The 25109-nt window shown below is 55.7% G+C and overlaps 2 protein-coding genes across 23 annotated transcripts in view; one reads left to right on the plus strand and one right to left on the minus strand.

The window, feature by feature from the left end:
• The window catches only part of LOC105464472 (uncharacterized), a 45768-nt gene extending 28444 nt beyond the window's left edge, over positions 1-17324 (minus strand). The window contains exons 1-4 of one of the 18 annotated variants that reach the window (XR_011614140.1): positions 16086-16495; positions 15224-15309; positions 13700-13816; positions 7603-11688 (exon numbers count right to left, since the gene is read on the minus strand). The gene's annotated coding sequence lies outside the window, so the exon portion shown is untranslated. Of the gene's footprint in view, positions 1-7602; positions 15310-16085; positions 16597-17190 lie in introns of those variants that run through there. The other 17 variants (XR_011614143.1, XR_011614142.1, XR_011614134.1 and 14 more) reach the window with 17 other exon arrangements.
• Positions 1-25109, plus strand: part of TRIOB (TRIO and F-actin binding protein) — a 76842-nt gene that overhangs the window by 32045 nt on the left and 19688 nt on the right. For 2 of the 5 annotated variants that reach the window (XM_071080548.1, XM_071080549.1), the window contains 4 exons: positions 2919-3033; positions 4028-5032; positions 9005-9082; positions 22251-22307. In XM_071080548.1, coding sequence (XP_070936649.1) covers positions 2919-3033; positions 4028-5032; positions 9005-9082; positions 22251-22307 — 1255 coding nt within the window. Of the gene's footprint in view, positions 1-2918; positions 3034-4027; positions 5033-9004; positions 9083-11254; positions 11393-16675; positions 16868-22250; positions 22308-25109 lie in introns of those variants that run through there. The other 3 variants (XM_024787562.2, XM_071080550.1, XM_071080551.1) reach the window with 2 other exon arrangements.

Genomic DNA, 25109 nt, shown 5'->3' on the forward strand with positions numbered 1-25109 from the left:
ATTGGCTGGGTGCAGTAGCTCACACCCGTAATGCCAACACTTTGGGAGGTCGAGGCAAGCGGATCACCTGAGGTCAGGAGTTTGAAATGAGACCAGCCTGGCTAACATGGTGAAACCCCGTCTCTACTAAAAATACAAAAATTAGCCGGGCATGGTGGTAGACACCTGTAATTCCAGCTGCTCGGGAGGCTGAGGCAGGAGAATCGCTTGAAACCGGAAGGCAGAGGTTGCAGTGAGCTGAGATTGCACCATGGCACTCCGGCCTGGGCCACAGAGCGAGACTCCATCTCAAAAAAAAAAAAAAAGATTACAAACAGCCTGCTCAGGGAGCCCTCAAGCTCAGAAACACTTCTTCCAGGGAACTTTGGCTCCTGTCTGAACCAGCTGCCAATAACTGCTAACAACTCAAATTACTGTGCTTTATGGCTCTGATTCTAATGACATTGGCAAAAGACATGAAACAACAAAAAACTTGAACCCCATACTTTTTTCTTTTTGAGACAGGATCTTGCTCTTTCGCCCAGTCTGGAAAGCAGTGGCGTGATCATGGCTCACTGCAGCCTCAACCTCCCAGGCTGAAGCGATCCTCCCACTTCAGCCTCCCAAGTAGCTGGGACTATAGCCACGTATCACCATGCCTGGCTCATTTAAAAAATTTTTTTTCCTAGAACAAGGTCTCATTCTGTTGCCAGGGCTTTCTTAAACTCCTTGGCTCAAGTGATCCTCTGACCTCAGCCTCCCCAAGTGCTGGAATTACAGGTATAAAGACATTGTGCCTGGCCTCCCAACCCCATACTTTTTTTTTTTTTGAGACAGGGTCTCACTATGCGGCTCAGGCTGGAGTGCAGTGGTGCGATCTCGGCTCACTGCTCCTGGGGTCAAGCAATCCTCCTGCCTCAGACTCCTGAGTAGCTGGGATTACAGGCACGTGCCACCATGCCCGGCTAAGTTTTGTATTTTTAGTAGAGACTGGGTTTCACTATATTGACCAGGCTGGTCTCGAACTCCTGACCTCAAGTGATCCACCCACCTCAGTCTCCCAAAGTGCTGGGATTAGAGGCATGAGCCACTGTGCCTGGGCTAATTTTTGTATTTTCAGAAACTGGGTTTCACTATGTTGTCCAGCCTGGTCTCAGCCTCCCAAAGTTCTGGGATTACAGGCATGACCCACTGCGCTCTGTCCAATCCCATACTTTTGAAGGTGGTGTTCCAGCATGGTTCCTCAGGCACAGGCCCACCGCAGAGAGCAGGTCCTACGGAGGCCTGAGCAGAGGTTCCTCTTACTTCCCTTTTTGCTGCCTTACTCTGGGCCCACCACAGGGTGGCCTTTTTCAGGCTTCTCTTCCTGGTTCAGTTCATCCACCAAAGACACAGCTCCATTTGCTAACTGAGACCCAACCAAAATAAACAGTCACTGAGCACTTGGGTCTTTTGTTGTGACCCCTTAGGTAGAGGAAGAGAGAGATAAGCCTAGGTTGTTTGGTGTTTCTACTTGTCGATAGAGATACCACGTTAAACATTAACAGCCATGCCTCCCAGTTAGTAAGCAAGACAACTAATTGGAACTAGACTTTTTACTAACAAGTTAGAGATGATCTTCATCGGATGCGGCAACAACGCCTGAAGTCCAGTGTCTTAGAAATGACATTTGCCCAGGGCCAGGCGTGGTGGCTCATGCCTGTAATCCCAGCTACTTGGGAGGTTAAGACAGAGAATCCCTTGAGACCGGGAGACGGAAGTTGCAGTGAGCTGAGACTGCGCCACTGCACTCTAGCAGCTTGGATGACAGAGGGAGACTCCATCTCAAAAAAAAAAAAAAAAAAATGACATTTGCTTGGACAGTTCATGTTGGCCTCTCTGGAGTAGTCGGAAAGGATGTTTCTTTCTTCTGATCTTGCTCAGAGCTCTTGCCAACAGCTAGGATGGCCTGGCGTTTTCAAGGCTAAGTGCTGGGATTCTGTTGGTTAACGGTGATGGGAGGGAAAAAGGAAAAGAAATCCAACTTTTTTTGTTTTTTTTGAGATGGAGTCTTGCTCTGTCACCCAGGCTGGAGTGCAGTGGCACGATCTTGGCTCACTGCAAGCTCTGCCTCCCGAGTTCACACCATTCTCCTGCTGAATTCAGCCTCCCGAGTAGCTGGGACTACAAGTGCCCGCCACCATGCCTGGCTAATGTTTTTGTATTTTTAGTAGAGATGGGGTTTCACTGTGTTAGCCAGGATGGTCTCGATCTCCTGACCTTGTGATCCGCCTGCCTCGGCCTCCAAAGTGCTGGGATTACAGGCTTGAGCCACCGCGCCCAGCCTCAAGAAATCCAAAATTTACAATATGGACAGGAAAAGGGCAGAAAGAATGGAACACGGGGGCACACAGCAGTCTGGCTCTGTCGTCCCACCTCGTGGGCTGTGTGAGATGGAACAAGATCATGATACAAGCGCTTGGCCCCTGGAATGTAAGAAGCGCTCAATAAATGCTTTGCCATTATGATTATGTGTGCCGGGTGCCTGGTACACAGTAGGTGCTCAATAAATCTTAATTCCTGCAAAGACCAGTCTAACCTGTGTCTGGGGGTGGCTAGTGGGCTGCTGGTGGGGTGGTGGTTAGTCACAGGTAGTACTGGATGAGACAGAAGATAGCCATGGTCAGGGCCAGATCCCCCTCCCCACCCAAACACCTCTACTCCCCATTTTTCTTGTCATTTTCTCAAGAGCCTCATGAGGCAGAATAGAGCAGTGTTAACTACCCCCATTTTTCAGAAGGGGAAACTGAGGCCCTGAGAGTCACCCTTACTTAGGGCCCTTCAACCAGTTTGCAGTGGGTCCCTGGCTCTCCCACATCTTCTGTTGGAGGTGGGAGCAGAGGGACTGGGGTGCTGGGAGTGGGACAGTCCCTCAGAGGAGTGGCTGCATTTGCTCATAGGAAGTCCGAGGCAGCGGGGGCCTTCCAGGCCCAGGACGAGGGACGGTCACAGCGGCCCAGCCAAGGCCAGAGCCAACTTCTCCGAAGACAGTCCAGCCCTGCCCCCAGCAGGCAGGTGAGCACTGCCAGCTGTCTGGGGCCCCACACCCCAAGGGGCGGCCACTGCCTCTTCCCTCCTGCTAGAAGCCAGGCAGGGAGCTTGGACAGGAAGGTCCTCTATGAAAGGGTCGGAGTCCAATCATGGGTCTCCAGCTCTCCCCTCTCCCCAAGGGCCAGAAGCTCTTGGCAAATTGCACAAGACCTCATATTAGTCCTTGGAAGACAGCCCCTGTCCCATGCTATCCCCTTCCTTTACTAAGTACTGCTTTTTTTTTTTTTTGAGATGGAGTCTTGCTCTGTCTCCCAGGCTGGAGTGCAGTGGGGCAATATTGGATCACTGCAACCTCCACCTCCCGGGTTCAAGAGATTCTTCTACCTCAGCCTCCCGAGTAGCTGGGATTACAGGGGCGTGCCACCACACCCAGCTAATTTTTGTACTTTTAGTAGAGACAGGGTTTCACCATGTTGGCCAGCCTGGTCACTCTTGACCTCAGGTGATCCGCCCACCTCGGCCTCCCAAGGTGCTGGGATTACAGGCGTGAGCCACCGCACCTGGCCAGTACTGCTGCCAATACTGCTGTCTTGAGCAGATTTCAGGGAAAGCCTTGATGCATGAATCTGGCTCTAAGGGCCCTCTCTTTCAGGGTGATTTGTATCTCTAACAAAACTCAGGGGGCCAGGCCCACTGCAGTGGAATGGGGTATTGGTGGTGGAGGTTCTGGCACCTGATAGCCCAAGTTGGAATCAGTATCTTTGAGAGGGGTGAGAAGCCAAGAATGGGAGCAGGTCTTTGCAGATCTTTTTCTGGAACCGAGGAAAGCGGGTGAAAGGGAAGAGCTGACCCCCGACAGGGGAGGAGGGCAGGGACCCTGTGTGCTTTTTGGCCTGCTTTCATCCAGGCTGCTGTGTGAGCACAGCCTTGCCTCTCTGGGGGCCTGACTAAGAAAGGCAGAGCCGACAGCCAGGTCCCCAGAGAGAGAGCCTCACCCACCTCCCTACCTCATCCCCAGGTGACCAAGTGCCCTGCCAAACAGGCAGAACTGATCTGGCGGAGCCAAGCAGAGCCCCCTCATTCTCGGAGTCCTGAGAAGAGACCTGAGGGAGATCGGCGGCTCCAGGGGTCCCCGCCACCTCCCAGGACATCAGCCAGGACCCCTGAGAGGGAGCTGCAGTCACAGAGACCTCTGGAGAGTGGCCAAGCAGGCCCAAGACAGCCTCTGGGGGCGTGGCAGAGTCAGGAGGAACCGCCAGGGTCCAAGGGCCCTCACAGACACCTGGAGAGGAGCTGGAGCAGCCAGGAGGGAGGCCTGGGGGCAGCCAAAGCCTTGGAGGGAGCATGGGGGGGCCCTCCTGGGGAGTACAGGGAGAGCTGGGGACAGCCAGAGGCCTGGGAGGAGGCGGCCACCCATGAGCCCCCCAGAGAACTAGGGAAGAGAAGCCCACTCACAAGCCCCCCTGAGAACTGGGGAGGCCCCACAGAGTCCTCACAATCCAGGCGCCCTGGGACACCCACTACTGTGGGCTGGGGGGCAGAGGGAGCGTGTCCATACTCGCATGGCCCTGAGAGGCGACCCGAGCTTGACTGGAGGGACCTGCTTGGTCTTCTCCGGGCACCAGGAGAGGGGGCCTGGGCCCGTCTCCCCAGGCTGGACTGGGAGGGCCTCTTGGAGCTCCTGCAGGCCAGGCTGCCCCGCAAGGACCCAGCTGGACATAGGGATGACCTGGCCAGGGCTTCAGGGCCAGAGATGGGTCCCCCAGGCACAAAGGATGTCCCCGAGCAGGAGTCACACAGTCAGCCAGAAGGCTGGGCCGAGGCCACCCCAGTCAACGGACACAGCCCCGCACCGTGGCCCCAGAGCCTGGCCCAGCCGCCCAGCCCTGCCTGCACCTCCACCCAGTGGCCAAAGACCAAAGTGACAAGAGGACCAGCGACCGTAACTCTGGCAGGCCTAGAGCAGACGGGCCCCCTGGGGAGCAGGAGCACTGCAGAGGGCCCCAGTTTGCCAGAGCTGCAGGTAAGGAGGTTCCCCCCTCCCAAGGGTAGCCAGAAAGTCAGCCCCCCACAGCCAAGTCTCCTTGGAAAAGCCTCCCCTTTGAGTAGCCTCAGCTCCTGCATCCCCCTCCAGGCTCAGACCTCAGCCTCCCTGCTGACCACAACCCATCCCGACCACCAAACTGGCCCAATACTGATGATGAGCAACACCGTTTTAAGTGTTTATGGGCCAAGCCCTGATCTGAATGTTTGACGTGTACTTTTACCATTTAGTCTCCTTAGCAACCAAGTGAGAAATACACTATTTATTTACAGATAAGGAAACTGACGCGCAGGGTGAAGCCACTTGCTGGTGGGGCATGGGCGAAACCCAGATCCGCTCAGTGCAGACCACACTGAGGCCTCAAGCAAGATGCTCTGGCCAGGGCCTGCTCCCCTCCTGGCTCCACCATACCTGGTTTATGTTGTGTCTGGTGGCACACACCTGACCCCACCTGGGACTATAGCCAGTGTGGTCATGCCCCTTCCCCTGGTGATACCCAGGTTCCTGAGTCCAGGACAGCCTCGCTTACCCTCTCTGGCCCCTACAGCTCTTCTCAGACACAGAGAAGGGGGTGCATCAATGCTCACTGGGTTCAGCTAGCTGCCAAAACAGGCTGCTTAAATGAGGCTCGTGTGCAAAGTGGGCCCAGCGCCGGGCACACAGTAGGTGCTCACCCTTCCCCTGCTTCAGTGGTACTTTGGTGCTGCCTTGAAGCCCAGAACATTCTTTATCTGAAGATGGTGGGCAGGGAGGGTCCTGGAGGCCAGAGTCCTGCACCCTGGCAATAGCTCATTCGGAGGACGGCACGTGGTTTTGAACACTAGCCTCTCTCCCTCTGTAAGATGGTCCAATCACTTCTCTGACGGGCAGCACTGGGGTGCCGTGGGGGTTCCTGCTTGTTTCTCTAAAGCCTCCTCATCTCGCTGCAAAGTCCGCTGCCACCTCCCCCAGGATGAGCAGGGCTTCCAGGCATCAGGGTGCACCCCGTGCTGGGCCCCAGGACCTTGCCATATGTGCCCTAGGTGGATAGAAGGCAGTTGCCACTTGACAGATGAAGAAACTGAGGCTCAGACTCCTTAGGCATTTGCTGGGGGTCACACATGCATAGGTTGTGAGAAATGAGATCAAAGCATCCACTCCAAAGTTTGTGCTTTTATTTCTTTGTTTTTTTTTTTTTTTTTTGAGACGGAGTCTCGCTCTGTCGCCCAGGCTGGAGTGCAGTGGCCGGATCTCAGCTCACTGCAAGCTCCGCCTCCTGGGTTTACGCCATTCTCCTGCCTCAGCCTCCTGAGTAGCTGGGACTACAGGCGCCCGCCACCTCGCCTGGCTAGTTTTTTTTGTACTTTTTAGTAGAGATGGGGTTTCACCGTGTTAGCCAGGATGGTCTCGGCCTCCCAAAGTGCTGGGATTACAGGCTTGAGCCCTATTATTTTTTTTGAGACGGAGTTTCACTCTTGTTGCCCAGGCTGGAGTGCAATCGCGCAATCTCGGCTCACTGCAACCTCCACCCCCTGGGTTCAAGCTATTCTCCTGCCTCAGCCTCCTGAATAGTTGGGATTACAGGCATGTGCCACCATGCCCGGCTAATTTTGTGTTTTTAGTAGAGATGGGGTTTCTCCATGTTGGTCAGGCTGGCTTTGAACTCCCGACTTCAGGTAATCTCCCCACCTTGGCCTCCCAAAGTGCTGGGATTACAGGTGTGAGCCACCACACCCGGCCTAAATTTGTACTTTTAGCCACCAGGTCACAAAGCTCCTGAGCCCATGGGAGGACTGGAGAATCCTCTCCCCTGTATTTCCGTGGCTTTGATGAGTTGATCAACTCAATGCACGAACATCAGAGAAATAGGGATAAGTCAGCTCGTCCTGCCCTCAGGTTGCTGTCAGGCTTGTTGGGAAGGCACACAGACCACAGGCAGCTTGAGGAGGACACGGTGCTGTGTCCCGGGGCCTGCTGGTGCTGTAGGCCGGCCAGGTCAAGAAGGAAGTGGGGACCCAGTTAGAAAGATTCTTCAGTTTCATGGTGAAGCTCAGGGTTCTCAGGAGGCTGGGAGATGGTGGCTGGGAAGGGATGGGAGCACTATGTGCTGAAAGGCATTTCACAGATGACAAAACGAGGAACCACCAGGTCCTGCCAGGGCTCCAGCTGCTCCTCTCTATGAAAATCCTTGGCTTGGCACGGCCAGGCGCGGTGGCTCACGCCTGTAATCCCAGCACTTTGGGAGGCCAAGGTGGGCGGATCATGAGGTCAGGAGATCGACACCAGCCTGGCTAACACGGTGAAACTCCATCTCCACTAAAAATACAAAAAATTAGCCAGGTATGGTGGCGGGTGCCTGTAATCCCAGCTACTAGGGAAGATGAGATAGGAAAATGGTGTGAACCCAGGAGGTGGAGGTTGCAGTGAGCCGAGATCTCTCGCCACCGCACTCCAGCTTGGGTGACAGAGCCAGACTCCATCTCAAAAAAAAAAAAAAAAAAAAAGAAAGAAAGAAAAAGAAAATCCTTGGCAAGGCACTCAAGGCTGGTTTCCCTTCCTTCCACTCCGGATTTGACTCATTGGTGCTGAGCTGGCTGCAGGGCCTGTGAAGATATATCCCTGCCTTTGCACGTGCTCTTCCTTTCCCTCTTCAGCCACCAAACGCCTGTTCATTGTTCAAGTCTTAGGTCAGACGCCCTGCCCTGAGACGCCTTCCCTGAACAGTCACTCCTAGCGATGGTTCCCTTCTAGGCTTGGCAGTTTTGCTTCCATATGTCCATGCAACATCCATCTAATGGGGCTGTAATTTCCCCAAAAGCTCCACAGAAGCAGGATCTCTGCCTGCTTTATCTCTGTAACTCTGGCTGTGGCCCAGGGCCTGACATAAAGGAGGGGGCAGCTCAGTGGATGCATGCAAGATGGAGGACAGAGGGGTTAGTGGGTGGATAACGGATGAATGGAGGGTGAATGTGGGAATGGGTGATGGATCAATGATGCATGTTGAATGAATGATAAATAGACGCCTGTTGGATGTATGTGTTTCCATCTACAGAGTCTTTTCAGAGTATTTCACATTAGGTTAGAGATTTCACATATAAATACATATCTCCAGCCGGGTGCGGTGGCTCAAGCCTGTAATCCCAGCACTTTGCGAGGCTGAGACGGGCGGGTCACGAGGTCAGGAGATCGAAACCATCCTGGCTAACACGGTGAAACCCCGTCTCTACTAAAAAAGAAATACAAAAAAACTAGCCAGGCGAGGTGGCGGGCGCATGTAGTCCCAGCTACTCAGGAGGCTGAGGCAGAATGGCGTAAACCCAGGAGGCGGAGCTTGCAGTGAGCTGAGATCTGGCCACTGCACTCCAGCCTGGGCAACAGAGCGAGACTCCATCTCAAAAAAAAAAAACCAAAAAACAAAAAACATATCTCCAGTGTTTCTTGAAATATCAAAAGATGTGGAAACTCTGGGCCCGTCTTCCCAAGGCAACAGCTGTCTGGATGGGTTATGATGGATAGATGAATATATGGTGGTGGTGGATATATGATGGATGTTGCTTAGGTAATGGATGGATGAATGCTAGGTGGAATATGGATGGATGTGGCATGGATGGATGAATGTCACATGATAGATGGTGGACAGATGATGGAGATATGGATAGATGGATGATGGAGATATGGATAGATGGATGATGGATGGAGAGAGGGATATATAGGTATTGGGTAAATGGATACATGATGGATCAATGGAGAGTAGATACATGAATGGGTGATAGACAATGGATGCTGGATACATGATAAGGGTGAGTCATGTGGGATAGACACTGGATGGTTAGATGGATACATGGATCTACTGATGCTGGATGTTAGATGGGTGTTGCATGGACAGATGATAGAATGGATGGATGAGGTGGACAGATGCATGCACTCTGGAGAATAAGTTAGGCTAAGCTGTGTTCTTTTTTTAATCTCCAGTTCCAACCAGAGGAGCCTGAGGAGTCAGAACCAAGCAGAGGCCAAGACCCCTTGACTGACCAGAAGCAGGCAGACTCGGTAGTTGGGTCATGGGCACGGGTACACATGGTGGGGAAGGGAAGGGGAAGCAGGTTGGAGATGGGCTTCATTCCTCAGAAGAGCCCTGGAATCATCCAGGCCAAAGTTGGCTTTCCCATGGGGCCATCTGTGTGCATGGTGGGGCCTTGAGGAAGGAGCTCTGCAGGAGCCACCTTCTGGCTTGGGGACCTGGGTAGGTGGGCGGTCCTGGGGTCAGAACCCTAGGCCGTGCTTCTCATTTGCTGGGCCTGAAAAGGTCAATGTCTTTCCCTGGGCAAATGACGGTTTGGCCCCAGTGGTCTCTGAGGGAAGAGATCCTTCCGGTTTGAGACGGCCAAGCCAGGTCGAAAGAGCAGGGCTTCTAGGAGCATGAGTCAGAGAGCTGAGGATGTGCCCACAGTCAGCTGGGCCTGGAGGGTCTCCAGGGTCCTGGAGGCGGGAGAGATATATGCGGGGGTGGGACCCACAGATGCTGCTCTGCGGCCTGGCTGCAGCTGGTGAACACAGCTCTGCCTGCCCCTCCCCATGACCTGCCAAACAGACTGTTCTCGTCACCCTCAGCCTCCAGAGAGGTGAGATCAGAGTTGAGGGCCATGGGGCAGCAGGAGGTGGGGGAGGAGGAGACAGACTGTTTGGGGCTGTGTTTTCTGGTCCTGCTCTTCCCCCTGCTGCCTCCTGAAGAGCCAGGTGTGGCAGGGAGTATCCGTCGGGCAGCCTGGAGCCCCCAAATTGGGCCCTGCCGTGAGTCAAAGCTGGGGGAATTTTGCCCAAACCCTCACTGTGCAGATGAGGAAATGGAGGCAGGGGAGTCGTCCCAGGCTACACAGTCAGTGGCTAGCTGTACTGGGACTAGAACCCAGCCCAGGAACCACCCAGCGCTCTCTCTGCACCTCCACCTGCCCCCCACCCAGGCTGCTCCCGTCCCTGCCCTGATTTCTTGCGTGGCTTTGAACGGCAGTGCTGTAATTTTGAGGGGTCCAGTATTCCCATCTGTGGAATGGGAGGGGACAGGGGATGCTGGTCGCTAAAGGTGCTGCCAGCCCTCCCAGGGGCTCTGACAACTTTGCTCTTCCTCTTTCTGGGCTATTTCTTCATACTTCCTGGAGCCAGAGTAGTGAACGGGGAGCAATGCAGGGGTGCCCCTCTAGTCTCCATGAAACGGGCCTGGCACATCAACGTGGAAAATATCTCAACCTACCCCCACCCCTAGGCAGCCTTGACTGGTCAGAACTGATAACCACCTCATTCATGCATCATTCACACGCACTCAGTGAGCACCTTCTGTATACCCGGGTGTGGGTCACAGGTGAGTTGGAGCACCATCAAGGAGTTCAGTCAAGTGAGACAGTTGCATGCCTGTGGTCAGGGCTGTGATGGGAGATGTGGTAGCAGAGTCGGGGGCACCCCTACCCCCAAAGCCCTCTTGGACCTGTGCTTTGATGCTTCAAGTTCCGCTTCCAGACAGTGTGCAGATTCCAGAGCAAGGACACCTGGGCTCTCTCCTACCTTCCCAGTAACCTGCTATGTGTGACTTTGACAAGTGCCTCTGCTTCACTGGGGCCTTGGTTTCCCCAATGAGGACGACTCCAAAGAGGGAGCATTTAGGGGCTCTGCTGGGCGTGTCTGTAGAAGTCCACAACTCATCCCTTTTGCTTAAGCTGGGGTCACAAACCTAACGCCCTGAAGGCCAGGCAGGTAACAACAGTGAGAAGTGGGGGGACGAGGGCACTCGTGTGACTCCTCAGTTCCAGATAGCTGTTGCCATGGGGAAGACGGGCCCAGAGTTTCCACATCTTTCGATATTTCAAGAAACACTGGAGATATGTATTTATATGTGAGATCTCTAACCTAATGTGAAATACTCTGAAAAGACTCTGTGGGTGGAAACACACCTGTGGTCTGTACCCCTCCAGCTGGCGCCCGTGGTTTGACTTTAGGGCAATGACGCGCACACCTTCAAGGGTGCTGAGCCCTGGGAGCTGCTCAGTCAAACACGACGTAGTGAGAACAAGTTAACCGGCTCTTGTCTCGGCAGTTCTGGGAGGAAAGAAAGATGGGAACCCTGGGACTCCGTGGAGGGGGGCACCACAAAATGGGCAGGGGAGGCTGTAGCCAGGGGGGCCTCCATCCCACCAAAGGGACCTGGGGCCAACACTGGACCCTGTTTGACAGGCAGACAAGAGGCCAGCAGAGGGCAAGGCTGGGAGCCCGCTCAAGGGCCGACTGGTGACCTCATGGCGGATGCCCGGGGACCGGCCCACGCTGTTCAATCCGTTCCTGCTGTCTCTGGGGGTCCTCAGGTGGCAAAGGGTAGGCTGGCTCCAGTGGGGGCTGGAGGGGTGAGGGTGGACAGACATGGGGAGGGGAGGGAGGAGGGGGTTGTTAAGCAAAGGAGAGAGAGTGGTGGCTGAGGAGGAGGCAGCTGGGGCCCTCGCATGACAGGAGAGGTGGGAGCAGAGCTCTTAAACTCACCCTGGTCTCAGCAAGCGAGTGGATTTTCCACTTCCGGGGCAGGCTTGGGGGCTGCTTTCAGCTTTTGGAGTGAGGGGTGATGGAATAATCTACACAGCTGAAAGCTTCCAGTCAGCAACCTCCTCTCGCCAGCCCTGGGCCAAGGGGGAGCCAGGTATGGGGGAAGGGAGAGCGGGCTTACAAGTGGCTCTGGGATTGCAAAGTGTGTCTCAGACCTGGGCCTGAGCCAGTTTCACAAACATCTGGCGTTACGTAACCCATCCCCTGCCCAGAGAGGTCTGGAAACACTCAAGCCTCTGGCTAGGTTTTCCATAAGGGCAGGGAGCTGAGACCCGCTCCCTCCCACCCCCTTCACAGCAGGACAGAAGGGGCCTGGCCATCTCCAGCAGCCACAGGCTGGCTCATGGGGTCTCTTCTCTTGGTGAGAGGCTGACGCTCTTACTCACCGCTGTTGGCGCTGTGTCCAGCACTAGGCTGGGCACTACAGAGACAGTGTGCCCATTTTACAGATGAAGGGACTGAGGCCCAGGGAGGTGAGCTGATTTGCCTGAGGTCGCACAGCTTGGGGTATAAAGGAGCTGATTTTCCTCATTCTCAGATGAGAGAAGGGTTGCAGCCAAATTCACTGAGCCTCGGTTGCCACATCTGTCTATTAGGAAAAAGTCTGTGGAGACTTAAGGCTGCAGAGAGGGCTCAGGGAGATCAGGATGCACGGAGGTTGCCGGGCTGCTGTTAAAACACGAACTTTCCCATCCATTTCAGAATTTCCTTTTTTTTTTTTAAAAAAAATTAAGAGGGAGTCTAGCTTGATCGCCCAGGCTGGAGTGCAGTGGCGCCATCTCAACTCACTGCAACCTCTGCCTCCCAGGTTCAAGTGATTCTCCTGCCTCAGCCTCCAGAGCAGCTGGAATTATAGGTGCGCGCCACTGCACCCGGCTAATTTTTTGTATTTTTAGTACAGACGGGGTTTCACCATGTCGGCCAGGCCGGTCTTGAACTCCCGACCTCACGTAATCCGCCCACCTCAACCTCCCAAAGTGCTAGGATTATTGATGTGAGCCACCACGCCAGGTCTTTTTTTTTTTTTAATTAAGATGGAGTCTGGTTCTATCTCCCAGACTGGAGTGCAGTGGCACCATCTCGGCTCACTGCAACCTCCGCCTCCCAGGTTCAAGCGATTCTCCCATCTCAGCCTCCTGAGTATGTGGTATTACAGGTGTGTGCCACCACACCTGGCTAATTTTTGTATTTTTAGTAGAGACAGGGTTTCACCACGTTAGCCAGGCTAGTTTCTAACTCCTGACTTCAAGTGATCCGCCCACCCTGGCCTCCCAAAGTGCTGGGATTACAGGCATGAGTCACCCCACCGAGCCCAGAATTTCCTTTCGCTGCTCTTTGGGTGAGCAGGCAAGCACGGTTATCTGAGTAGTGTGTTGCCTCTAAGCCATGGGCAGGAATTACCTTGTCAAACTAACTAAAGGTCACCAACACACAGCACGTCTGGCAGGAGGGGGCAGGTAAGTCTTTGGTAGAGCGAAGGAGGAGCGAAGGGGGGAAAGCAGTCTGGGGTAACGATGCTGGTGATATTAACCAGCACTTATTGTGCGCCTACTACATGCCCAGCTCTGTGTTCACTGCGTGGCTCACCTAATTGCGTTTCATCCGCACTCCCAGGCGCAGTTAGACTCGTACTGTCCATTTTACAGACGACGAAGTGACGCTCAGAGAGGGAGGGTCACTTGCTCCAGGTCACACAGGGAGCAAGGGGCAGAACAGAACTGAGATTCAAATCCTGCTCTGGCTGACCTCAGAGCCCAGTGCTTCTAACATGCCCCCTAAACCACTGCCTTCACATCCTGATCTCTCTGAGCCCTCCTGCGGCTCTGGGAGTCCCCATAGATTTTCGCCATTAGAAAGATGCGGCAACTGAGGCTTGGTGAGTTTGGCTACAGTGGTTCTCTCATGTGGGAGTGAGGGAAATGAGGAGCAAGGGATGGAACTGCCAGTGGGGCCTCCCAGTTACACAGAGCAGATTTACACTTCTCTTGGGCTGAAGCAGTGAAATTAGCCCAAGGCCAAGAGCCAGAAAGCCTGGCGTCGATTCTGGCTTGGCCCCTAACTTGTGTGCCCTGCTCTGAGCCTTACCTCATTATTCTCAGTAGAGTAACAGTTTGAGACTGGATAAACTCAAAGTTCGGTAGCTCTGGTCTTTGCCAGTTTAATAACTCACTCCTGGGTCCCTGAGGCTGTGCCGTCTCTGACCTGCCAGGATGAGTTGTGGTTCCTTCATCAGTGTATTCATTCATTCTACCCGTGCTTATGGAGGATGTACTGTGGGCCTAGGCCCTACGCTGGCTTCCAAGATGTAGACAAAAAACATTCCAGCCCTGGCCACTGGAGCACAATTAGGTGAGGACACTGACATGTAACTGATGAGAACAGTGTGGTCATCACTTTAGTGGGGAAATGTACGGATGTAGGGAGCACTGGGCCAGCAGTTCCTAAGTCTGCTGGGGACACTTTGGCTTCCTTTGGCCTGAGACTTGAAGGAAGAAATTTTCCAGGCCAACAAGCATTGGGAGGGGGAAGGAGGGAGGGGGAAGGGGAGAAATAAAGAGAGAGAGAATCAGTGTGTGTGTGTTGGGGTATAGAAGACAGGAAGAGAAGTGTTCCAGGCACAGCAGAGAACATTTGCAGTCAGGGGGTAGAAGGACCTGTCTTATTCTGGGAATAAGGGAGGGGGAAGGGGAGAAATAAAGAGAGAGAGAGAGAGAGAGAGAGAGAGAGAGAGAGAGTGTGTGTGTGTGTGTGTTGGGGTATAGAAGACAGGAAGAGAAGTCCAGGCACAGCAGAGAACATTTGCAGTCAGGGGGCAGAAGGACCTGTCTTATTCTGGGAATTCCTAAATTCCTAGTAGTCTAGTGTTGTGTATCTTTTTTTTTTTCTGAGATGGAGTCTCGCTCTGTCGCCTAGGCTGGAGAGCAGTGGCGTGATCTCCCCTCACTGCAACCTCCGCCTCCCAGGTTCCAGCGATTCTCCTGCCTCAGCCTCCAGAGTAGCTGGGATCACAGCCACATGCCACCACGCCCGGCTAATTTTTTGCATTTTTACTAGAGATGGGGTTTCACCATGTTGGCCAGGCTAGTCGAACTCCTAACCTCAGGTGATCCACCCTCCTCGGCCTCCCAAAGTGCTGAGACTACAGGCATAAGCCACAGTGCCTGGCCTCCAGTGTTGTGTATCGCTTTGGTTATTTATTGTATTTTGCAAAATTGACCAAAGTATGTGTCTCTCCAGCCTGTCAAATGTGAATCTGGAAGGCCAGGATGACAGGCAGGAGTCAGGTTGTGATGGTTCCTGTCTGCCTAGAACAGGAATGTAGCACTGATCTGTCAGCATTGGTGATGTGTGGAAGAACTTTGAGCAGAGAAGTGGTCTGGTCACTGTGTTGAGGGTATTGGGGGGAGTCACAGCGGCCAGAAAAGCCTGGAGGAGGCTTGTGCTGTTAGGTGCTCAGGGCACTGGGCCAGGACCCTGGTGGTAGGTGAGGTCTCCTGCATGTTCATTCATTCTCCCAAGGACTGACTGCCTGAGTGAGGTGCAAGGGTAGGGGAGGAAAACTCAGCCCGGGGTGCTAGAAGGCCAGTTTCTAGAGTTAGATGGACTTACCCTTGGCCTCATTCCTCATGGTGGAGAGACTCCTGGCAGCAAATGCTGGGAAAGAACTTCAGCTCCCTGGGCCTCCATTTCTTTATCTGCAAAATGGGAATAGTAATTATAAAAGCAATAACTTTTTTTTTTTTTTGAGCTGGAGTCTCACTCTGTCTCCCAAGGTGGAGTGCAGTGGCACAATCTCTGCCCACTGCAACCTCCGCCTCCTGGGTTCAAGCAATTCTCCTGCCTCAGCCTCTCACATAGCTGCATTACAGGCACCTGACACCACGTCCGGCTAATTTTTGTATTTTTAGTAGAGATGGGGTTTCACCATGTTGGCCAGGCTGCTCTTGAACTCCTGATCTCAAGTGATCCACTCACCTTAGCCTCCCAAAGTGTTGGGATTACAGGTGTGAACCACCCCGCCCGGCAAGAGCAATAATTTTTGAACCCCAAATCGAGATGGCAGAATAACTGAAATGGCAATTATTCCAAGCTTCCCTGCCTAAGGATAGCTAATGAGGGATAAAGAGGTTGTCCTAGGTGCCTTACTTGAATTAACACTTAATCCTTCCAGCAACCTCATGAGGTAACAGCATTACCCCATTTTACAGAGAGTGAAATTGGGCACCGAGAGGTACCTGCTTAAGATAACACTAGGTTGTAATCCCCGTGCCACACGAGCTTCCTAGTGCATTGAGCAACCAATTCCACCACGGTCCCTCCCCACCTGCAGGAAAAGAGCATCTAACAAACGGCCCAGGGTTCTGGGAACCTGAGCGACGGGTGCTCGCCCACACCTGAAAAACCCAAAACCAAAAAAGGCCCATTTGTGAGGAGTGGGTATTGGGAAAGACCCTGCCATCCAAGAACTCACTTTGTGTCCAGCTTACTCGCTAGGAATTCCGCCTCTTCCTGTGCGACCTCGGGCAAATCGGCTCACCCCTCTGAGCCTCCGTTTTCTCATTAGCAAAACGAGACCTCCCTCCCAAGTCTGTGGTGAGGACGAAAATCGACTCTTGGCGAGTGGGACCCGCTGAGTAGTTAGTACAGGGTGCTTTGCCCCGAGCCCCGCCAAATCTAGGCGCCGAGCTCTAGCGGACCCATCGCTCCGAGGCCGGGGCGGGAAGCGCAGCCTGGGCGAGGCGTGCCACGCCCGGCCGCCCGCATCCTCCGCCCCCACGCCATGGCCGGACGGAGTCACCTGCACGCTGGGCCCTTCCTTCCTCCCAGCGCGCCCGCGGCCCGGGCCCGCCCGCCCTCCGGCCGCCACCGCCCTCCCCTCCCTGCGGCCCCATCCGCCCGCCCCGCGGTCCCGCCGCCCTAGCGCGCCCGTCCCGTCGCGGCAGGTCCCGCCCCCGGCCCGGCCCGCGCTCCCATTGGCCCGCCGCGGCCCCCGCCGCTGTTTGTCTCGGCTTCTCCGCCACCCATTGGACCGCTCGGGTCCTCCCAGGAAGTTTGAAAAAAAAAAAAAAAAGTTTTATGGGCGGATGGAAGGGGCCGGGACCGCGCCGGGGAAGGGAAGGGCCGGAGGCGCGGCGGCGGGCGGCCGAGAGGGGCGGCGGCGGCGGCGGGGTCCCCGCGCCGCGGAGCCCGGCCCGAGAGCCGCGTACACCTTCCTGCCTCCTGCTCCCGCCGCCCTGGGGCGCCGCCATGACGGTGAGTGCCCCCGTCAGCCGCCCGCGCCCCAGGCCGGGAGGAGGGCGACGACCCCAGGTAGAGCCCAGCCTCTCCCCTCCGGGGCAGCCCCCTCCTCATTTCCCGGAGGCTAGAGGAGGGCTGGGCCGGAAGATGGGGCCACCTCTGATGCGCCGGTCGGCCAGACCGGCCTCACCCTTCCCGTAGGCTCCTCCTCGCCTTCCCTCGCCCACTCAACCCCAGAAGCCCAGGCGACCCCGAGGGGACGGAACGACCCGTCCTGGGCGCCCCCCCTCACAGTTGCGGCACCAGTAAAGGGTGGATTCGGGGCGACCCTTTCCCACCTCTCCTCCAGCCCCCTAGGCAAAGACCCGATACCCCAAGGCGGCCAGGGGCCCCAGGGAGGAGCGGAGGTGGGCCTGAGCTCGGGAGGGGCGCTCCTGGGCGCGGATGGGTCGCGCTGACCCGGGCCTTGGCAGGCCGGCCCCCCGTGTGGCCGGTGGCCCGAGCTCGCGTGGGCTAGAAGGGTCCGGACCGCCCCACCCACAGCCCGGGAGCCAGTCCCGGGACCTCTGAAGCGGCGGGGTACCACGTCCTCCCGGGCTTGCACTTTGCAGCAGTCCTGGGCCTTGGGACAAGCCTGCTAGTCTGGGTAGGGGGCACGATGGCAGGGGTTTGCCTTTGTCATGGGGGTGAGCTGTACTCAAGCCCCATCAATTACCTGTGCCATAGTTAGCATATTGAGTCTCACAGCTGGGTTCACTGGACTCCCCACTTCACAGCCGGATAAACTGAGGCTTGGGGAGGGGCGCTGGTGAGTTGCCCGAGGTCACCCCAAGTATAAGGGAAGGAGTAGCTCCTTTCCCGGTCCTTCTGGCCCACTGACCGTGCTGTTCGGGAAGGGAGGGGTGGGGCTGCTTTTGGTTTCTGGCTAATGCTTCAGGGAGCCTCTGACAGCCCAGTGGCCTTCCTGGGGGAGGATGAGCAGGGTGTGTGTGCGCACAGGCGCCAGTAGTCGTCTTTCAGGGGAGTGGAGACCCTTTGGAGGAGTGGGCTGGGCTGCTGGGGGCGTGGCACGCCTAGCCCCTGCCCTGTGAGTGTGATAGCCAGACCGCCTTGCCTGGACTTCCTCGCCCTCCTCCTGGACATCCTGCCACCTCCCTGCTGGCCCTTCCTGTCGTCAGCAGCCTCCCCTTCCCTGTCAGGAGCAGAAGGGATGTGGGGGGAGGAGCTGAGTGAGTGTCCTGGGGCCAGGAGGAGAGTGGTTGCTGTGCCCAAGTGCCCACTACCTGCCTGCCTGGCCCTTAGCCGTGTGCTTTCACGTTACCAGATCTGAGCCTTGAAGGTTGGTAGTAACATCTTCATCAAACAGATGAGGAAACCAAGGTGTGGTGAGGTGAAGTGTCATGCCCCAGGTAGCTTAGTGAGTCCCAGGCTGAGCCAGAATTTGTGTCCAGGTCCGTTCCAGCTTTCTTTCACAGTTGCCTGTCCTGGGGGCAGCACGTTCTGAGCAAGGGTAGGCTGTCAGAAGCAGTGTGTGGGGTGCTTGGAGGACGTCCCTGCTGGTGGCAGGAGCCTTCCCGAGGGAGGTGTCCTCCTGTGATTATAAGGTTTCGTCAGGTGGAGATGGACTAGCGAGGAGACAGCAGTGTGGACAGAAGCGGGTGGTTGTGTTTGAGAAGTAGCAAGAGCTTAGGATCTCCCTGGGCAGTCTCTGTCTCAGGTGGAAGACAGGGTGGGAGGAGGGCCTCACTGCTAGGGCTTGGTCAGGGGCAATAGGGAGCCATGAAAGGTTTTAGAGCAGAGAGGAGGCTATGATCACCATTAATAGTGTTCAATGAGTTCATCCTGGCTGCCATGCAGACCTCAGCCTGCTCTCAGCTGGTGCTCCTCCTGTATCCGCCTCACACCCTCCTCCCCTGGCCCCAGTGCCCTAAGTCAGGGATTCATACAGGGCAAGTGGCACAGGTGTGTGACTGTGTGAGGCTCCAGGGCTTCAGGGAGTCGGGATCCTCTTCCACCCCTTTTGCCTTTGCCTGGGTGCAGCTTTACTCCTGGAGCAGCCTTCCCCCTCGCCTGCTGGGCATCAAATTAGATTTGGTCCCTTGTTTACTGTCTGTTTCCTGCAGTCCACCAGGGCAGGGGCCACAGCTCTTGGTCACAGCTAATTTCCTGGCCTAGAACAGTGCCTGATGCTTTAAAAAAAAAAAAAAAAATTCTGCAGACACACCCTGAGCCCCATCTGTGCTGAGTCCTGGCAGGTAAACAGTGTGTGGCCCTGACTGAGTTGCATCTAGTCTAGCCTGTGAAGGATAAGTAAAGGGCCTCAAAATAGTCACGGATGCAACAGAGGCCTCTGAGAGGGGCCGTGGGAGAGCAGACTGGGGCCACTGGTGGTACAGTGAGTGGCATGGACTGTGAAGGGACCTCAGAGGTGGCCATTAAACTGAGTCTTAAGGTCTGAGTAGGGGCTTGCCTGGTCATCAGAGGAGGAGGAAGTCTAGTATTTCAGGCCAAGGACACGGCACGTGTGAGGGCCCGCAGTCCTGGTGTGTTGTGATCGGCAAGGACTATGCAGTGGTATAAACACAGGCCCCTCAGCAAGGGGAGGCTAGGCTGGAAGAGTGTGATGAGGCTTCCCTGCCGTCCTGAGGCAGCTGGACTTTGTTTTAAAGCCACTTGGAGACCAGGTGTGGTGGCTCATGTGTGCCTGTAATCCCAGCATTTTGGAAGGCCGAGGAGGGGCGATGGATCACTTGAGGTCAGGAGTTCAAGAGCAGCCTGGCCAGCATGGTGAAAACCCGTCTCTACTAAAAATACAGAAATTCGCTGGGCATGGTGGCGGGCGCTTGTAATCTCAGGTATTTGGGAGGCTGAGGCAGGAGAAATGCTTGAATCCAGGAGGTGGAGGTTTCAGTAAGCCGAGATGGTGCCATTGCATTCCAGTCTGGGCAGCAGAGACTCTGTCTCAAAATAAATAAATAAAGCCACCTGGAGCCGTCCCTGGAACTGTTAAGCAAGCCTGGGATACCAAGCCTTTTTGAGTGAGTCTCACCAGCCCGAGGGTGCATAGAGGGGCTGTGTCCCTGGCTAGGTAGGAGGTGGGGCCGTGAGAACCTGTCAGTGCTTCCAAAAGGCAGAAGGAGAAACTGAGCTTCTAGCAGGTGGAGAAGAGGTAGCTGGGACTGAAGAGCCCTGTACGAAGGGGCATCGTGTGAGATTTAGATGATCGGACCTTTTGAACCTGGGGACAGGTTTCCCTGCCAGTTTAAAAACACATTGGTTGGCGGGGCACAATGGCTCACACCTGTAATCCCAGCATTTTTGGAGGCCGAGGTGGGCGGATCACTTGAGCCCAGGAGTTTGAGACCAACCTGGGAAACATAGGGAGACCCCATCTCTACAAAACAAAACAAAACAAAAACAAAAACAAATAAATACAATTAGCTGAGTGTGGTGGAGTGCCTATGTCGTCCCAGCTACTTGGAAGCTGAGGTGGAAGGATCGCTTGAGTCGGGGAGGTTGAGTCAGCAGTGAGCTGTGATCACACCGCCACACTCCAGTCTGGGCAGCAGAGCAGGGCCCTGTCTCAACAAAACTCAAATTGGTGACCTTCTATCCCCAAGGTCACTGTGTCATGGCGTGCCTGACATGGTATGTGGTGTGTCTGTACTGGGCTCTGGAGGATCACCAGGCTTCTCCTTGTACAGACACGTTCAGTCCTGTCGGAAGCTGCGGGAGGGGAGGACTGCCTCATCATTTGCCACATCAGGCAGCCAGGACTCAGAGAGGGGGATGTGACTTAGGAAGGTCACAGCGACTCCACTTCCCAGGCAGCCCTAGAGGTTTCAGCCTGACAGCCTGTCATTCCTGCCCTGATCTCCCAGCCCTAGCCCAGGGACTTTCGCCTGGGGCTGCCCAGTGGTGCCAGCTCTGTGGGCCCAGGAAGCCTAGCTCCTCCGGGCTAGGTGGGGGTTGGGGAGATGGCCTAAAAAGCACAGAAATTTAGACCAGGGGGTAGATATTTCCTCAGCAAGTTTTTCCTGAGCCTTGCTGTGGTCAAGCCCCCTGCAAGGCCCTGGGGCCACAGGAGGTCTGAGACTGAGGGGAAGTGGAGCCAGGTGTGGTCACCAATCTTCGTTCTTAGCTTAGGATCGCCCTGGGCAGCCTCTGTCTCAGGTGGAAGATGGGGTGGGCAGAATACAGAGCAGCAGGACAAATGCAGCCCCAGGGGTTCTCGGCTCTGAGCAGAGCCTCTGTCTCTCCCTTACACAGGTATGCAGAGTGGAGCTGGGATGCCAACCTACTGGGTCCGCCGACTGTAGCTGTGGGGGGTTCTGGATCCTCAGCTGCCCCAAGCCCCCCTTGGTCCACTTCCTGTACCTGAGAAGGGGCTCCATGGGAGGAGGGTGGGTCAGGAGAGGTGGCCAGGCAAGGTGGCTCTGGTTTCCAGCTGCCACTGTCACCACCCACCCCACTGAGCCATGCCACCCTCTCTCTGCACGCAACCAGACACCTTGGCCTGGTGAGGCCTCGATGTAGGGGCTGATAGGTAGGCTCAGAGCCATGGCAACAGGTGGCCACCTCCTCCCTGCCGGTGTCAGGAGCGGAGACTGCAGAGGGACCAGGACTTAGATGAGAGAGGTCTCCCCAGCAGGAAGGCAGGGTCTGGTGGTTGGCATCCACTAGATGAGCATGGTCAGAAAAATGCCGGGATGAGCAACTTCTTTATCTAGGCCTGGGTTGGGGTGCCTGCCACAGGTCCCCATGGGACATGCTGCAGCTGGCAGCCCCCAGACCCCGGGGCTGTGCCCCTCTGGGCAACACCCGGAAGGTAGGCTTGCCAGGACTGACCTTTCCCAAAGAGATCTAGGTGGGGACCAGAGGGTTTCTGACCCCAGCCTGCGACTGGCTTCACCTCCCATAGTCTCCTGGAGCCAAGGAAAGGGCAGGACTGGCGGGCCCATGGAAGGGTCTGTGGGGCATCTGGTCCTCGTCAGAGGGAGGAACTGGACAGTTCGCACAGTGCTGCTGGTCTGGACTGCCCTCTGAGCTCTCAGGGGGTCTCTATACAGGCAGAGTCCTCCCAGCCTCTCTCTCCCACTCTTGGGTGAAGGGTCAGCTGGAGAGAGGCCCCTGGGACATCTGGGTGTGTGTGCCAGCCACCCAGCCCAACTTCTCGGCTCTCCGAGTGCCACTATCAGGAAAGGGGCCAGGGCTGCCTCAGTGGCTGGGAGGCCTGCTTGGACTTGGGGGTTACCTAGGCCCTTAGCCCTCTTGGCTGGCTTCCCAGGAGCTTGGTCCCACAGGACTTGGGGATAGGGTGGGTGCAGCACACCCCCCTCAGCAGTCCCTGTTGGCTTCCTGCTGGGCCCGACTCACCTCCCTCCTCATCTCCCCACAGCCCGATCTGCTCAACTTCAAGAAGGGATGGATGTCGATCTTGGATGAGCCTGGAGAGGTAGGAGGACCGAGGCGGGAGGGGAGGAGACTGGCTTGTGCCGCTGCTGGTCCCCTGAGCAGCCCAGGAGTGGGGGTGGGGCTGGGAGGGGCAGAGGCTGCCCATCAGGCTTCTGCCTCCTGGAGCAGTCTGCAGTGTGTAAAAGGGATCACAGCAAGGGGCCGTCTAGCCCCTCACACCCAGTGTCCCATCCCTTGATTTCATCAAGGGTCTCTTGGCCCTCCCACCTCCGTAGGAGCCTGGCTGGGAGTCGAGGGTCTTGAGTGGAAGGTCTCATAGAAGCCGTCTGGCCCGAGACACAGATTCACAAAGCCTGGCCTGAGGAGGTGGGGCTCGGCGCAAGTGCTGGGGTTTCACCCACCTGGAACCACACTGGTTGAGTCAAAGCCTCCTCTAGGCCTCAGTGGCCACATCTGTGACATGGGTATAATGAATAATGGCGATTCTTTCCTGAATGGATAACAAGGTCACAGAGATCAAGCACGTACAGGTGCCACACAGCTCCTGGCACTTACTGTGGGCTCAGCTAAAGACCCTTCCCTTCCTCTGGCATATGTGTCCTTGGAACCAGCAGGGACAGTGGCCGTTTCCCCAGCTCTGTTCTTTTGGCTGCCAGGCTGGCTCCCTGCCCACATTGCCTGGGCGGGAGCGTCTCCCCACCCCTGCCCTGCATGTGCCTGCCGCTCCGGTCTGCGTGCAGCCTGCATACCGGAGAGGGCTCCGAGCCAGAGGGGATTTCATTGTGTTTCCGGCCCACATGTTTTATTCCCTCCAGCCCACAGCCTTCCCTACCCGCTGCCTGCCCGCCGTCCCTGGCGGCTGCTCTCTAGGCTCACACAAAGCCCGGCACCCCGCCAGTGACCCCTTCCTGGCCTCCCCACCCAGGGTCCCCGGAGGGCAGAGGGATTACAGGCCCCACCCAGAGCTGGCCATTACTCATCCTCTATCACAGGGTTCTGGAATGTCTGAACTGGAAGGGCCCTGGGAGTTCAGCCAGCCCAACCCCTTGGTGCACGGACAGGAGACGGGCCCACGAGGGTGTTGGTCTCTTCCAGGCCTAGGAGCACCTGGGACAGACCCAGGCTCAGAACTCAGCGCACCTGAGGTCCATGGAGCTCCACCCAGCTTCCATCTCAGACAGTCATAGGCTAGGCCTGGAAGAGCTAAAGAAACCACTTGGCATAGAACCCCTGTCCTACTTTACAGAGAGGCAATTGAGGTCTGCAGCAGCAACTCCGTTTACTTAGTGAGAGCAAAATGCTTCTAAGAGGCCTGGCCTCCCAGAACAAACCCAACAACCTGATGTCCATCCCTATGCCAACGGCATGACAGCCATACACACAAGAGAGGGTTAGGCACTGCTCACCTCACCAGAAGGTGTAGGGACTTCTTTTTTTTTTTTTTTTTTTTTTTTTTGAGGCAGAGTTTCACTCTTGTTGCCCAGGCTGGAGTACAATGGCGCAATCTCGTCTCACTGCGACCTCCACCTCCCAGGTTCAAGCGATTATCCTGCCTCAGCCTCCCGAGTAGCTGGGATTACAGGCGTGTGCCACCACGCCCATCTAATTTTTTTTGTATTTTTAGTAGAGACAGGGTTTCTCCATGTTGGTCAGGCTGGTCTCAAATTCCCGACCTCAGATGATCCACCCTCCTCAGCCTCCCAAAGTGCTGGGATTGTAGGCGCGAGCCACCATGCCCGGCTGTGGGGACTTCTTAGTAGCCCTACTTTACAGTTCAGAAGACTGAAGCTCAGAAAAGTGGAGACGCTTGCCTAAAGGCACACAGCGAAAAAGGGAACTCTTGGGTACAAAACTCTTTTTCTCAGGGAGGCAATGTGGAAAGAAGCAGAAGGTATCATCCTTGCATGCCCCTTGAAAACTTACCATCTTCTTGAGGAGAGAAACTAAGTACTTGAAACAACCAACAGCACAGACAGGGCTTGGTGATGTGAGGGAACTCCGGGAGGGCTGGGGACCGGGTGACATGCACTGACCTGGCAGTGGGCGGGCCGCAACTGGCATTCCAGTGGAGTGACCAGAAGCCTAGAGGTGGGCTGGGCTTGGCATAATATCGGGCTGTTCTGGCGCCCCCACCCCTTTCCTACGTGTCCTGCCAATCTAACCCCAGCTGGAGCAGAGACAGGCACTGCCGGAAGGCACCCAATCACAAATCCTAAACATACAGGTTAGTGCATTCTCACCCGCTGCGGATGTGGGTAGCCAGCCTACAGATCAAGAAGCAGACCATGCGGCCGGGCGCGGTGGCTCACGCCTGTAATCCCAACACTTTGGGAGGCCAAGGCAGGTGCATCACCTGAGGCCAGGAGTTCGAGACCAGCCTGGCTGACATGGTGAAACCCCATCTCTACTAAAAATACAAAAAGCCGGGCATGACGGCAGGCGCCTGTAATCCTAGCTACTCGGGAGGCTGAGACAGGAGAATCACTTGAACCCAGGAGGTGGAGGTTGTAGTGAGTGGAGTTTGCACCATTGCACTCCAGCCTGGGCAACAAGAGCAAAACTCCTCTGTCTCAAAAAAAAAAAAAAAAAAAAAAAAAAAGCAGATCGTGCCTGGCACTCACTCCTACCCTGGGGCCCCGTCCAGTCCTACTTCCCGGGGGACCTTTGTCCCTGACCATGGTGGTGATCTGGGGGAATATGGAAAAAGACGTGACATCCTGGCCCCACTGAGTCCCTGACTTGCTTACACAGATCATCACCCCTCCCTGTCTGCACTGGGTCCAGGGTGCCTGAGGAGCCTTGGCGATCTTAAAAGGGGCTCCAGGAAGGACCGGGGGGTGTG

Source organism: Macaca nemestrina, chromosome 15 (genome assembly GCF_043159975.1).
Source record: "Macaca nemestrina isolate mMacNem1 chromosome 15, mMacNem.hap1, whole genome shotgun sequence".
Taxonomy (NCBI): domain Eukaryota; kingdom Metazoa; phylum Chordata; class Mammalia; order Primates; family Cercopithecidae; genus Macaca; species Macaca nemestrina.